Here is a 16,641-nt window from a genome sequence, read left to right on the forward strand (position 1 = left end):
ATAGCTGTCACACAATGTATACGTTTAGATGAAACATAAAACATAGCTTTCTACGAGAGCTAAACATTTCTTTTTCTTTATTTAATTATTTAATTGTCAAAAATGTTAATTACTACTTGGGACGTTTATTGCTGGAGGCTGCATGAAAAGCTAAATTAACCGAAAGACATGAATCGGTTTACCTTAATATATTTTTCTCGTGGAAGCGACTAATAAACAAAGTCTATCTATTGCAAATTTTGAAAAAGAGACTTGACACCGAAAAAAGGCAGAGAAAAAAAATGAATTCAGCCTCCACTACAGAACTAGTGATTATTTCAATAATAGACAAGACCAAAAAGAAAAATAAATAAATTTAAAAACCCCGTTTAAGAAACAAGTATTAAATTAATAAAAGATTTGAGCTTCTAGTCAGGATGGTTTGGGAGTAACACAAAGTCTGTAATATTCTTGTTTGCTCCTAAATCAGCAAACCAAAATGAACAAACATAAAATAAAATAAATAATAACAGTAAAACATGCAATGCTAAATTAATATTTCACCTGTTTAATTGATTTTATCGTGGGATAGAAAGAGATGTATGTGTTTTCACTGAACAGTCACCTCTCAAATGAAAATTACAAAAATTCTTCATAGTATCAAACAAATGTCTGAACTTAAAAAAAACAAAAACAAGAGACACCCATTCATACATACACACACACACAAAACTGAAAGTAGCACAAAAATTGGCATATTATTGATTGATGTTACTCAGCAATTGGTACTTAAGTCCTTCCAACAGAAACTAGTTACTTTTGCAAGATCCGGGACGAAATCCAATTACCCTGCAACACACAGAACTAGCAGAGCTGAGATAAAAGAGCTTCCATTATCAATAAGGGTGTTTCGTTACACAATGATCAGAAACACAAATCAGAAAAGTTACATTAGTTTTGATTGAATCTGGCCTTCAGTCCAAACGCTATAACGGAAAAAATCCACAAACCGGCCATTTCCTGTCCTCAAAACCAAACTCTCAAAGTAACGACTCTTTATCCACTCGGAGAACCTCAATATGACACCAGGTTTTGTGAACACCGTGATCAAGGCTGTAAAACTGACTAAAAGAAGTACAACAAAACAATAAAAAAGGAAAAACACTCCCAGCCTCCCAAAAAACCACAACTAAAAAAATAACAATATTAAATCAGTCAAAAGTAATGGTTTGAGCACAAGAACGCTAGAGGGACATATAAAATTAATTTTATTATCCTTCTTTTCAGGTGGACATTTACGTGTTTCTAAACAGTCACGGCGAGTGAAAGTTCACACCCATTTGCTTTTCTAACTCACACAGACAGGTGCAAAAAACATCATGGGTTTCTTTTTGAGTTCATAAACCCCTAAACAACAACTGAGAAGAAAAACAAAATAAAATGGTAACTTAACATTAGTTCGGTGTTATTTGCAACATAATAAAAAGAACCACAAATGAAATTAATGCCTTCCTCCCACCCACTACCCCCCCACCGATTCACAATTCAAAACAGGCCCACAGGAGAGAGAAACAGAGAGAGAGAGACAGAGAGAGAGGGATGTGAAAGAGAGAGAGGGTGGAGGTGGGGCAGTGGGTGTTCAGGGCTGGGCTCCAGCGGCAGTGGGCACTTGTGTGGCCATTGTGTTCGGGGCAGGGATGACGGGTGAACCGGCGCTGATGTTGGCGATGTTGGGCTGTGTGCTCGGAGTCATAGAGGCGATGCCTGCAGAATGAAAGCAAACAAGTTTAGCTTAGACTGTCAATTATATGTACTGTTCAAGCCTGGATTTCATCATTACCACATTTCAGCTAAATACTTTAATAACCACTTCAAAAAAATCAAGTCATAATAATCAATTTAATAAAACTAACTGTGATAGTTCAAAGTAACAATGCAACTAAGCAGTAAACAGTAAGCATTGGAACTGGGATTTTTTTTAACAACATATTTCAGTTTAATTTAGACTTGATTATTAGAATAGCTGACTGGAAAAATTAAGCCATGTGTTTTTTTTTTACTTTATCAGAATGGCATCATCAGTCAAAATTGTATCAAAGTCAAAACACCACCATACTGAAATTAAAAGCAAAACCAAAATAATCAAATTGTCATCAAGATCTTACTGAAGCTCTCCCTCTCTTAATAGCAACATAAGATTTAGAGCCATTTTTAAGATATGTTTTCCTTTGTAACGGTTTAAAATATTTATTTCATACCAAATGAGAGATTTTAAGAACAATAAAACTTCTGTAACTTACATTTTTAGCTATTTTCTAACGTAGCATTTATTTTCAAGTGTTCACTTTAAGAGGTTGAGAAAGCACCTAGTTTACTGTTAATTTTGTAAACTGGCAGAAATGCTCTGTGCAAACATGCATGGGTTGTGGTGTTCTTGTAAGCAGGGCTGCACAACATATCGTTTCAGCATTGATATCAAAATTTGATCATTCACAATAGTCACATCGCTAAGTCACACAAGATATTTGCAATGTTGAGTAGGGCTGCTCGATTATGGGAAAAATCATAATCAAGATTATTCAAAACGATTATCAGTTAAAGTCATTATTCGCCCTCCTGTGAATTTTTTTTATATGAATATTTCCCAATTGATGTTTAACAGAGCAAGGAATTTTTCATATTTTATGACATTTTTTCTTCTGGAGAAAGGCTTATTTGTTTCATTTTGGCTAAAATAAAAGCAGGTTAAAATATTTTGAAACCTATTTTAAGGTCAATATTCAAGCCCTCTTAAGCTATGTTTGATTGTCAGCAGAAGAAACTACTGTTATACAATGGCTTGAGATATTACCCTAATTATGTCACTTTAAGCTGAATAATAGTATCTTGAAAAATATCTAGTCAAATATTATGTACTGTCATCATAGCAAAGATAAAGAAATCAGTTATTAAATTTATTATTTTTAGAAATGTTTTAAAAAACCCTTTCCATTAAACAGAAATTGAGGAAAAATGGGGGGCTAATAATTCAGGAGGGCTAATAATTCTGACTTCAACTGTATATGCAGTTATTTTTCTACCTGTAAATAAGGAAAGAGAAATAAATACAATAGAATAGAAATATTAAACAAAGTGTACTTTAAGCATAGTCACTGCAAGGAAAAACGTACATGCTTATATAATCATAGCTACAATAGTCCTTCAGTCAAGAGCAGTGAGTGATTTACTCCTTTTGTTGTTTGATTAATGATAAAAACAGACAGCAGCAGGAATATTGCATGTTGTCACTTTAAGAGCAGTATGGTTTTGATTAATGGTTTCACTTTATTACACAAATGATTAAATATAAATAATCACTGCGTTGACACAAATTAGCATTTATTTGACCATTAAAGCGCTCACATTAAGATGACTTGAGATGTGTGCGCTCTGCAACAATTATAACAATCTTTAAACATTAAAACATTTAGATTGTTTTAGGCTTGGGCGGTATCCAAATTTTGATACCGGATACCGGGGTAAAATATGGAGGCGGTTTGACGGTATTACCGGCATAATAAAAAAATCATGACGTAAGGCTCAGACAGCGTCACCAAACTGTTGGCTTGAGCCTAAACGATTCAGAAACTGAATACCTTCTATGCGACCTTAGGCTCGCGGTCAGAAAGAGAGAGAGAGAGAGAGAGAAAGAGAGATAAAGAGAGAGAGAGAGAGAGCGCCTCGCGACACAGCACCTCTCTCTCTCTCTCTCACACACACACACATACACACACACATCTATCCCGCGATTTATTCAGAAATTTACTCCCACACTGTAAGATATCTGCCCGGCTCCCGCGAAACAGCAGCGGGAATGCAGAGAGCTGTAATCGGGCCATAAACATTATCCCCTATAGGTCCCGAGTCCGACAGGTACATTTTGATTGACAGCTTTATAAAGCCCGAACCCGTTTACAGCCCGACATTATTCAAATGTGCTCATGCACACAGCTCTAATGCATTTTTTCAAGAATGAGTCATTTATAGGTTTTAACATCATTTATTCGTAACAAACGTAGACTAGGCTATATGCCACTTGAAAGTTGGAACAAAGAAATAAAATAAGTCCTCTGTAACATCGTAACATATCAGCACTCTATAGGTCTAGGTACATGCACTTAGTACACTTAGTCTTTAAATTGGCCAACACACCAATGAAAATAAATCTTGCTTAACAAATCAAATTAAAATAAACTCTAAATGATGACGGGTATTTTGGCAATAACGAAATTAAGATAAAGGCTGTGCAAGATGTTTCTCCACTTCTATTCACAATCTGGCATTAGGGCGGTGGTGAAGCTGAATAGTAAAAGAATAATGCCACCATTAGTCTGTATACTTTGTCTACGTTATGATTACATGGTTTAATTAATATTTACTTATAATTTAAAACCCTTTACTTACCAAGATTAGGCTACGTGTGTTTGTTTGTGGAGGAACATTATTAAATCCACTGGCTTTAGCGCAGTCTCCCACTCATGGTGTGTCCAGCAGAACTGAACACCCTTTCTTGCGGCTACAGGCCGAGATGCAGAGTTCTGATCTGGCTGATTTTGCAAGTTTTGGGTAGGATTGTTTGTTCATCTTCTACTAGTCAGGAACATCCATTTAATTTTCCATGACAGCAGTTTCAGTGTAGCGAGAGGCCTCGTCTTTTTACCTGTCAGCTTGCGGTTTAGGGCTCTACCGTAATACGCAGTGTATGAGCGACCGCGAAATACCTGCGGCTGGAATAACCGCTCTAACTGAGCTAGTGACTGGCTTGACCGCCGTAATAATTTGCTTTTTTTACTACTTGATCATCATTTGTTTCACCTTTGCAGGGATGGATTTTAATGCAGGGATTTGCATTTTTTCGGGTCTCGCCGGGTTCGGGCAAAGATCTTCAGCTCTAATGCAGACCTCTCGTTCATATTAACCACGTCTCCCTTCTGTTCAGTCGAAACTGCCAAACTGCAGGACACTTTAAAGCGCGACTCGTCATGTCATGTCACCTCTCCCTCTCTCCCCCTGCCTCTCCCTCTTGTTCTCTCTCTCTCCTCCACACTGTCCCGTGATGACAACCACACATACGTTTTTGTAGGCATTAAATAAAGGATATTTAATATTTTATGACGGTATAACGGTTTTGAAACTGACACCGTTGCTATTTTTAGATCCCGCGGTATACCATAATACAGTAATACTGCCCAAGCCTAGATTGTTTATTAGATTTTATGGAGATGCATTTCCACAGCAGAATCATTCCAATCTATCTAACATTAGAAATTCTTTCCAAATAAAGATATTAAGTCATCTGGTGAAATTGTATTTATAATCGCAACGTATAAAAATTGCAAAATAAAAGTATCGCAATGTAATATTTTTTTCTAAAATCACCCAGCCCAACTTGTAAGCGTGCAATGAGATTATAGCAGAAGTAAACAAACCTGTTGCACAGAGCATTCACTTCGACTCGGCAAATTAGAGTAATGGATGTTTAAACTACACTTCTGGGCCTTCAAAGTGGCAGTTGTGCTTGTGTTTGGAACAACATGATATTTGTCATTTGTAGGTGTATTATCCTTTTAATGGGTTATAAATGCATCATAACTTATTCAAAGATATGAAAACCCCTCCAAAATCTAAATTTATCACTATAAATTTAAAATTGTTTCTTTATTTAATATATTTTCCAGAAAACAAGCAAGCAACATTTTAAACTAATTTTAAATTAAACGTTGCACCCAAAAAGTTTATTCCAAATCGCTGTCTTCTGTAGAAAACTATTTATTTTAAAGTTTGTCAATACAAAGTCAGTGATGGGAACATACTCATGACTCAAAATACATTTCCCTCACTAATGCAGGTTTGAAATAAAAACCATGTAAATAATGTAAAACATTGTTCATTTTTGCATGAGTTATTTCAAACAAAGATGAAGTGCTATGGAGAAAATAAATCATTTACCTGCCATCAAGCTAGAAGAGCTGACGGGTGTGGAACTAGCAGCCATTCCAGCAGCCGGTGCTCCTCTACCCTGGTCTTTAACTATGGGGTCTTTAACAAACAAACAATTTTACATCAATATTAAAATTATTATAATAATTAAAAATACAGAACATCAACATTAAAAAAAAAAAACATTTACATTTTCTAGTCATCTAAAATTATAAAACTGCTTTTAAAAATGTTACAAACAATAACTTGTCAATAATAATAATAATAAATTATAGTTTATATCTGAAAACAAATTCTAATCTTAAATTAAATAACCCTGAGGTAGAAACACCCATCAATTAGCAGCGAGGAATAACATGCCAGCATTTACTCCTTATAAACTAAGGATTTCATCCTCCAGCCAAGATCCGCTTCTCAGCATAGAGGACGCAACCTGATGTCTGTAATGAATTCTATATTTAATTCATATAAGATAATAAAGGACAGTCAAAATGCATCAAATATGAGCTTTAAAAGCACAGGCAGTCAATTTAGGAGAACTCACAGAAGTAAGAGTGGTCCATGGCCTCACGGGCTGTCAGACGAGCCTGGTGGTCGTAACGTAGCAGCTTATCTAGAAAATCCAGAGCCTCTGTACTGACCAGGTGCTGATTCTCACTGTGCACAAACCTTTCCCACCTCTTCCGAGAGTGCCTGGGTAAAAAAATCATGGGAGATGTTAAAAATGATCTAAACATGACCACACATACATTCTTAAAAAAAATAACAATAATAAATAATAATAATAATAATAAATTAATTAATTAGTTTAGATAACAATCCTGATCCACCGCATATTGAATTCATACCTGCCCAAAATGTCATTAAAGCGTGGGTCCAACTCAATGTTATATTTGTCAATGTAATCATACAGGTCCTCTGTACCCAGCACCTTTGCAATCCGAACCAGCTAGAAAGAAAAATAAGATCTCATCAATAAACTGAAAACAGCAGTAACTAACCAGTAAACAAAGTAATCTGGAGAAAATTATACATTTTCCATACATAAAGTTACTAAATTCATCCGCTAAAGAACATTTGCTTTGGGTAAGTTTGCACAAGCTGAATTCAAAATAAAACAAAATTCAAACCTGGTCATAGTTGTCGTGTCCATGAAAAAATGGTTCCTTCCTGAAGATCATACTGGCCAGCATGCATCCAAGACTCCACATATCCAGACTGTAGTCATACATCTAGAACAAGAAAATTTATTTGACCAGTAACACAATTATCAATAGGAAAATGTGAAAAAGAATAAAGACAAATCAACCATTATCTTGGGTATCATTTATAATGGTGCATTTGCTTTAAAACAAGATTTAAAAACAATTCTCGTCCAGATGGCCATTTCCATTGTAAGGGTTCCTAATTCAAGCCAAATATAAAGATTCCAAACTAAACAGCTGATTTTCCAAGGTGATATACGTGTGTGTGTGTGTGTGTATATATATATATATATATATATATATATATATATATATATATATATATATATATATATATATATATATATATATATATATATATATATATATATATATATATATTTATTTATTATTTGTCAGTGTTATTGTACAAGATTCAAGATTTTTAAAGTAAAATTTTCAAAACAAAGCCATAACCAAATTTTATTACAAATTTAATTCAAACACTTCCAAGAACCCATGTTTGTTTTTTGTACTTTCATGCCTTGAATACATGTCAGACATTTACGTACTTTCAATAAGTGTAAAAATCCTGTGTGTGTGATATTCCAGAAACGCCCTGTGGGGCCCTACATTACGTTTTAAAAAATGATCTCAGTCCACCCTAAAGAGCCTAAAATATATGATATGCAATCATGCTCAATGGCACGCACATATATTGTCTGTTTTTTCAACAGTTTCAGACAAATCAGGGATTTTCGAAAACGCCACAGTAGTGTGGATGCCAGATATAATCATAACAAATCTCATGAGTTTTAAAAACAAAAGCAGATTACTGTAAACAACACTTTAAAGAAGCATCATCAAGGGCCAATTATTAGATTACAGAATCTCTCTTTAATGAGCATAAAATCAGTCTAAACAAGTGGCAACATGTTCAAGCATTTACTGAAAGTATGACAATTTGCTGCCTGCAACACCATTGTGCTTATGGGGTCCAAGAATCAAAAAAAAGAAAAGATCTGAAATCTTTTTAAAACAGAGACATGTTTTTTTAGGGAAAGGGGGGACTAACCTGATAATCCACAAGTAGCTCTGGGCCTTTGAAATATCGGGAAGCCACACGTACATTGTACTCCTGGTTTGGGTGGTAAAACTCTGCCAAGCCCCAATCAATCAGACGAAGCTTTAAATAAAAAATAAAAAAACTATTTAAAACCTGGCTTTAATTTACACACACCAATGCATGTTATTCTTAACTTGCATATTACCTTTCTGTGCTCATGGTCAATCATGACATTGTGTGGTTTTACGTCTCTGTGCATTATTCCCATACTGTGGCAGTAGTCGAGAGCCTGTAGAGTGGATATATTCGTCAGATCAACATCTGATTGAGAGCGGAGCAGTCCACAACAACAGACGTTTCTTACAAATGCTACGAGTTAAAAACTATTGTGTCAATGCAAATTCAGATACACAGGCAGCTTATGCTACGTTTTGAAATTATCATCTCACCTTAAGTATTTCATACATGTAGAAGCGGATGTCATAGTCTGATAATGTTTGATACAGTTGCTGTAATGTGAGAAAAAAAAAACACTTTACTACATAAAATTAAATACAAATAATTTATCTAAGTACAAGAAACAAAAAAAGCATCTCTTACTTTGAAGTCTGTGTTGTTGACATGCTCAAATACCAGCGCTGGTGTTCGGGACTGGGCATGAAAAACAAAGCACAATGTGTTACAAACTAAGAGCCACACAAAATCACTCATGTATATCTATTATTTTGTCAGTGAATTAAGCTTTACGGAAAATAAAAACAATTTTATAAAAAAAGAAGTATTGTTTAAAACACCTATATTTGTTTTTCTAACTTTAGTGCAAGCGCCTTACTATTTCAATAAACTCACCACAGGATCCTTTATGATGTCTAAAAGTGTTATAATGTTGGGGCCTCCTCTCAAGTTCTCCAGAATTTTTATTTCTCGTTTAATCTTCTTCTTTTTCACTGGCTAAAACACACACACAAAAATTAAACAACCTGAAATTCCTTCAACCAAATTGTGTTTACAGTGAGAATGCAAATATTAGATGATACCTTGAGTATTTTGACGACTACTTTCTCATTGTTAGTGATGTTTATGGCTTCGAACACTTCACTGTATTTTCCCCGGCCAAGCTTCCGCACTAACTGATAGTCATCTTGGTTTCTGCACAACATACAATAAGAATTTAACACAAACAATGAAAGCATCAGACATACCACGCATGTTTTATCAATAGTCGCAAAAAATATATATCATTAATCAATATTAAAGGAAACACACCCCCAGTCCACCACATGGGATTCATAGTCCCAGTACTCTCTGGGTCGCTGTGTGTTTACATCAGGGTAAACTCGAGAGCGACTTGGGACAGGGCCAGACATATTCTACACACGGGATTCCCTGAAACACCTGAAAAGACAACAACAGCACAATGAGAAACCTCTAGGACAATCGGGAATACATTTGACAGATTACAATCATATGTTAAAATGGAAAATAAACTACACTAAAACACAACTTAAAAGCAATTGGAGGACAAAAAGTCAAAAAATAAACAAGAGAATAAATATAATGCAATACTATTATTATGTTTAGTCATGCGACTACATATTTGTATATTTATATGCGGATATATATCTGTCTATGTAATAGTACAAGTCCTCTGTACCCAGAACCTTTGCAATCCGAACCAGCTAGAAAGAAAAATAAGATCGCCTCAATAAACTGAAAACAGCAGTAAATAACCAGCAAAATAAAAGTAGTCTGGATAAAATGTATACATTTTTTATACATGAAGTTACCAAAATCATCTGCTGAAAAACATTTGCTTTGGAGGAAAATAAATACAGTGCAGTACTATTATATTATAATTATATTTAGTCATGCGACTTAAGAAATAGTATCAGAAATGTTTTATAATAACAATAGTGATGATAATAATAATAATAATAAATGCATTTTTATAATGATTATGTTTACATGGCATAACAATGACCATATTTGGGGATCTGTGGCATCTAAAGTCCTATTTATACTTTAGCATCAAGTGATTGCCATACCCAAAGCCACATCTCTTTAATGTAGCCAACAACACTGAGCATTAACACTTCTGCTTCTGAATATGTTGGTCAAAAATAACACTTCCAAAATGTTAGCAGGCAGCAAGTTTTTTCTTTATCAGCAGGTCGAGTTTCTTTGAAGTGTTTCGAGTTTATGATGTAAATGTGTGGGATACGACTGTAACAGTAGTTCAAATCTCACTTATTCTGGGAAGAAAGAGTTGGGAACTACTGAACAGTCAAAAACTTTAATCATACAATATATACTAAATCTACTGGCTTCAAGGACTTTAAGACCACAATGAATGAAATTATTGACTTACACAAAGCTAAGCGCTTTTTTTAATGGCCAAGTTAAAACCTTAAAAAAATATTAAATATGAATGTTGTTGAAAGGAAAATAAATTAACCATATTAATAGAGCTGCACAATTAATCGTAAAAAGATCACGATCTCGATTCGACCCCCTAGATCAGTGGTCACCAAACTTGTTCCTGTAGGGCCGGTGTTCTGCAGATTTTAGCTCCAACCCTAATCAAACACACCTGAACAAGCTGATTAAGGTCTTACCAGGTATACTTGAAACACCCAGGCAGGTGTGTTGAGGCAAGTTGGAGCTAAACCCTGCAGGGACACCAGCCCTCCAGGACCGAGATTGGTGACCCCTGCCCTAGATGATCTTAATCCAGCATTTCTACGATTCTGCCAATCATATTTTTCTGCACGAGTCTTTTCATTCTTTCACATACATTGCTCTGTGACATGGACACCTCCAAATGATGTTGAAAGAGTCCCATACTGTAATTATAAGGTATAATTCACCTAAAAATGTCATTTTTGTCTTCATATAATGCTGTATTCGCGGCCGCGAAATTACATATCACGTGAGCTGCTGACCGTGAGCTGTAGTGCGGGCGCGCGCCCTACTTAATGATAGACGTGCGCGCGCTGTGAGTAACAGGTAAAAAAAAGTTGTAAATAATATTGAGTTTGTAGCGTTTGGGTGCCGTGCAAGAAGTATGAACAGCACTTAGCATTAAAAAAATGAAAGCGTGTGCATCATTTAAATAATCATATCGCATTTTAGAGTTATGACTGGGACAAGCATTTGATATGTTTTTTTTCTTTCATAGCGAACACACAGTTGTGCATGAAAATAAATGTTTACAGTGTCAGTATAACTACTCTAGCCTATATAATGTTGATTTTACCAGTGAATTAAATGGTCTAATAATAGGGATGCACCGAAATGAAATTCTTGGCCAAAGCCGAATAATAATGAAATGCTTGGCCGAAGGCCGAATACCAAACGCAGTGTTTCGCATTTTGTTTTCCATTTAGTTTGCCAATTTTTTCGCCATTACAATAAATAAATAGTTAAAATTAGCTTTTTACTATTTTGTGTTGCTTTTCAGAGAAATAAATCAAATAACAAAAATACAATTTCAAAATATTTATTTATTTAATATTTATTTTTGACACTTTAAAGTGCTTCCACATTGCTGACATATTGCTGCATAAAGCACGCCCCTCTCACTCCGCGCGGGTTACTATTTGATCGCGTCAATAAAAACTTCATTGTTCGGTAAAATTTATTCGCCCTTTTTAAAATTTCAGTTGCCGAATATTCGGTGGATCCCTATCAAATAATGTTGTCAATGATTGCAAGCATAGGCCTATCTCAAACATAATTGAACATCAGAATTATAAGTAGAATAGAATTATTTATAGAAACCAGTAGACCTACACATAATACTATTATTGTTGTTTTACCATATTTTTGAAAAAAAAAAAAACAATAATAATTGGCAACTCATAATAACCTTTATTGTACATCTACAGAATCATGAGAATCTTGATCTTTATTTTAACCAAAAAATAAATAAATAAAATTTGCAATTCTCTTTTTAGCCAGAATCGTGCAGCTCTACATATTAATAAGTAAATAGAGTTAATAAATAAACGTTTCTTAAAACTTTTATCAAAATATATTGTTAGTGATTGGATGGGTGTTGTCCCAATAAGGTATACCTTTACATCATAGACATAGGAAAATTAAGACCCATTTTAAATTATTTAAGACCTACAACACAATATAATTTAAGACTTTTTAAAACCCAGCAAATACCCTGCTAAATTATCAATTTGAAGGTCCTTATGACTCCAGGCTCATTAAACAACAGCCTCGCTCTGCTTTGCTCTGCTCACACAACTGTCGGACTACCCAAACGTCACACCTATACCAGCCAGCCAATCACAGACCTTGCGCTACATGTCAACATGACATGAAGTTAAATGTTTTGAAAAGTGCACATCAGGGTCCAGTAAAGCAAATGTAACACCGAACCCTGATGTTTGTACTCAACACATAAGCTAAAAATTGGCCTTAAGGATACGTTAACACAAAAACAATGGACTTAAAAACAGAAAACTTTTTCCTTTTGTGTTCTTTGAAAAGTTTTGTGCACACATGAATCAGTGAAAATGAAAACAACGTAATATAGATAATGATAATAATAATATAAGGCAATGTCCCAGTTAAAAGAAACACTACATGTCTGCACACAAAGACAATCTTAAATGCACATAAGCCCTATAATCAAATCCTTCTAGAAAGTTCATAGTTTTACCGTAATTTTGGCAGTGCACATTTTAAACCATTTAGTAGACATAGGGTTGAAAAATTATCAAAGCACACCAGCATGTCTTCGCTTTTTTGTTTATATTACAACTTCAAAATAATAATAATAATAATAATAATTGAAAAAAATATATCAACATTCTAATAGGTCATATATTGTAAATTACAAAATTAATTTATTTCAATAAATATACTATCATCAATGCAGATGCTTTATCTGTTGGACTTAATAAAATTCTTTATGAGTCTCCAATCTATTATTAATCAATACATTCAACTCAAAAACATGATCTTTGCGACATTGAACGCACCCAGTCATGTAGACTACCACTGTTTTTTTGGTTGTCAAGTTCTCGCACAGCCCTATAGACTGAAAATGTAACACTTGTGACACGATGGCTCAAACAATTGTGTGTTTTTTGAATACACAGAAAAGATAATAGCACTTCAAAAACATTATTTCTGAAACACATTTTCATAATGTTGTTTTTAGTATACAGGCAACCATAAACGCACATTTTCTTACTTTTTTTGTTGTTGTTTTAATGTAAATTTACAGAAATGCCCAAATGATACATTATTAGACATTTTGCTTTAGAAACCATGACATCTAAAGTTATAAATAATGACACATCTTACTAGTGATCATGTGCTGAATGTTAATCCACCACCTACACTTTTCGAAGAGTGGATAAAAGACTTCTATTGGCTTCAAGTCCGCTATGAAAAGTCTCTGGGATGGAATTTTCAGGTAACTGTTTGCCACATCTAGCACGAAAGCTTCTGTTTAATCTTTCATATAGTCGCCAGATGCTGTCCGCCGTGCAAGGGGCAGCTATATGTCAAATGTAACACCACGTACACCATCGCAAACGGGCTTACACTGACTAAACTAAAATCGCTACACATAAAAAGACCAGTATGACTATTAACATAACGTATGCATATAATAAGGTACAGTATATGTCAAAAGCATCAGTGCAATATAAGACAGCACTCGTGAGAACAGCACAGTTATACCATTAACAGATTCATTCAAGCAGTGCGTCCAGGGCCGGTGAGCGGTCCGTGTATCTTTTGGGCACTCAGTTATGTTATAAAAATATATTTTCTTGTGATAACGGGATTGCGTTAAGACATAATTTTCTCACGCTTGCATATATATATATATATATATATATATATATATATATATATTTTTTTTTTTTTTTTTTAGTTTGATTGGTGTTGATTTCAAATGCAGTAAATCTGTTTGCATAAAACTTGTAGTAACGGTGCTTATAATTGGTGGGTGCGATTAAATTTTGGCTGATGCGCCTAAATTTTTAAAGTTAGGAGCACCGGTGCTACCAAGCAAAAAGGTTAATTTCGAGCCCTGATTTTCAAATGATCACTTCTACAGTATTTTCACTAGCTAGTGACAACTTTTAACACATAATGCACTACGTTATACCATGTTTGTACAGATTATCAATTGTGTAATATAAACCAACATTCAGAATTTCTTTTACCGAAATTATCACCAAATCTACAGCATTTTTAACATAGCTGACATTCTTTTAACCATTGGAGTTTTTTGGCTATGCTACAAACAACTAACAAATTATGGGTTTTAATTAAATGTTGCAAATAAATCAGATTTTTTAAATCAGAGGACATTGACGACACCAGTGAGCAAATGAAGTCAAAGGCAGATTTTGCTTGACCAGTGTACTCAGCATTGAACTGTCATAGTTTTTTTCTTTAGAATAAGTTATAACTTTAAAATAAACTGCATTAGTTAATATGATTTCATGTTTTTATTTATTTTTGAACATTATGAATTAAATTGGGAAATTACCTAAGGAAACTTTAACTTTCGGTCAATATTTGGTTTTGGCTCTTCATATGAAAAAAGTTTGTGCACCCCTGGTCTAAAATGTAATTCTATAGGTTGGTTATTACCTTGGAGGATTCCTCCAAGCGGCAAATGACAGGTGGAGCTGATGAAGGCAGATGCGATGACTTTATGGTGGAGCATAAGCTGCAAGATACAGTAAATAAGCCTATTAAGAGAGCTGATAATCAAGACAGTGCATTTAAAAATTGAAGGAACTATCCAAACATTGCCAAACAAACCTGATTGTAATTCCAATGAAAGTGGACATCCAGGAGCTTATTCAGGAGACACAGCAATCCTAAAAGTCATTCCTCATGGCCCTGCGGATGCTGGAAAACACAATGATGCTGTCAAGATTACCAACAACCCCTGTGCAACATCAGCATAAGTATCAAAGTACTGGTTTATGGAGCAACGTCTATTAATAAGAAACCAGGTTACTGTACAGCCATATAGTCATTAGACTAACAAATTACCGTTTGTGAGCCTTATAAGCGCCCTTGTTATCTTCCTGAATGAATTAGTAGTTATTAAAACGACATAAATTAGTTTAATTAAAGCATTAAAAGTACAAGAACGCATAAAATCGTTCCCCAAGAAGAAACTATATTTAAATAGCGTAGTTTCTATCTTAAAAAGTAATACTGGTACGTTTTGTCATAAATCAATATCTTATTTTGAGGCCTGACGGAACAGGCTGAGAAACCATTCAAGGAAGATTTTCTCCATTCCCCACATGATCTACAGACAATCTACATTGATTTATTTAATAACAAGCAAGGATCCAAACAAGTGTATTTTCGAATATACATAACAGCTACCAAAACAGCTGTTGGTTAGCAGCTAACCGCTAACTAGCATAGCGTTTGCCACGCCTAAGCCATTTCTAAACCAGTCGCCAACACAATCAAACAGATCACAATCCAAATCATCAATTCCAATGCAAGGCTGATTATAAAAGCTTAACTAATTATGTACATGTAGCCATGGATATGTATTGTACTGTTTCATCGCAAGATTCATGCTAACTGAACGTGGCGCGACACGCCACATTAAAGCTAACGCCGCTAGCTATGTTCGGAAAAACAATTAAACAAATGTGCGAACGAAAATGAACACCAATTCACATGCAAACGAGTTAGAAAGCAAGTGTGAAGTTTGTATGTGTGTTTAGTTAGAACTGGACTCAAATACTAACCCTATAATGATTTTTAAAAAGGATACGCGTCAGGTTTTAGTAGATAGCCAGTTGCTCTGGCACGCGCTAAGTGTGTCGATTATAAATAACACAATAGGCATTCACGCTAGCATGTGTTGTTGTATGAATATTATAACGTTAATGCCTTACGTGTTTGTCCTCATCTGAAAGAAATGTTTAAAAAAACAGTTCACACAGGAAAGCAAGTATCGGTAGGTCGTAAATGCACACTGCATTACCTCTCGGCGTCTCCTCATAGACAATATGGCGGATGCTGCACTGGAGAATGGCTGCGTCTCAATAGCTAAAGAGCTGCTCTGAAAATAACGCGCACGACGCGCATGTGATGCCTCAAGATGCTGTCTACATATGCAGCTCACTAGGATTTAAGCCACGGCCAAAAAGGGAGACTGCGCAGGCACAAGACCGGTTGAAGTTCTGTATGAATGTATAATGTATGTAAAGGCTATACATGATGTAGATAATTTACAAAGCTTATTTAGCTACTAAAAAGTTACCGAAAGAACAAGCTAACTACCTAAATTTTCTTGAAATATTTGTACACTTTCAACTTTTCCCCTCATCTTTTCAGGAATTGTGTGAATAATTTAATGTGAGTTTTTAGCTGGAGGTGAGACACCAGAAATTATCTACAAAATAGATAGTTTCC

General features: G+C 34.8%; 1 protein-coding gene across 4 annotated transcripts; it reads right to left on the bottom strand.

Annotated features, from left to right (window-relative positions):
- Window positions 1–524: 524 nt before the first annotated feature.
- csnk2a1 (casein kinase 2, alpha 1 polypeptide) lies at window positions 525–16,252 on the bottom strand. 4 transcript variants are annotated; one of them, NM_001446789.1, is given in 15 exon segments: window positions 525–1,743; window positions 5,968–6,057; window positions 6,503–6,651; window positions 6,807–6,907; window positions 7,089–7,190; window positions 8,218–8,328; window positions 8,414–8,497; window positions 8,658–8,717; window positions 8,809–8,859; window positions 9,058–9,159; window positions 9,246–9,357; window positions 9,475–9,603; window positions 14,839–14,917; window positions 15,013–15,102; window positions 16,211–16,252. In NM_001446789.1, coding segments are annotated over 12 exon segments (1,188 nt in total). In that variant the 5' UTR covers window positions 9,576–9,603; window positions 14,839–14,917; window positions 15,013–15,102; window positions 16,211–16,252; the 3' UTR covers window positions 525–1,618.
- Window positions 16,253–16,641: the final 389 nt, after the last annotated feature.

The sequence above is a fragment of the Danio rerio genome, chromosome 16 (assembly GCF_052040795.2).
Source record: "Danio rerio strain M-AB ecotype USA chromosome 16, GRCz13ab, whole genome shotgun sequence".
Taxonomy (NCBI): Eukaryota; Metazoa; Chordata; class Actinopteri; order Cypriniformes; family Danionidae; genus Danio; species Danio rerio.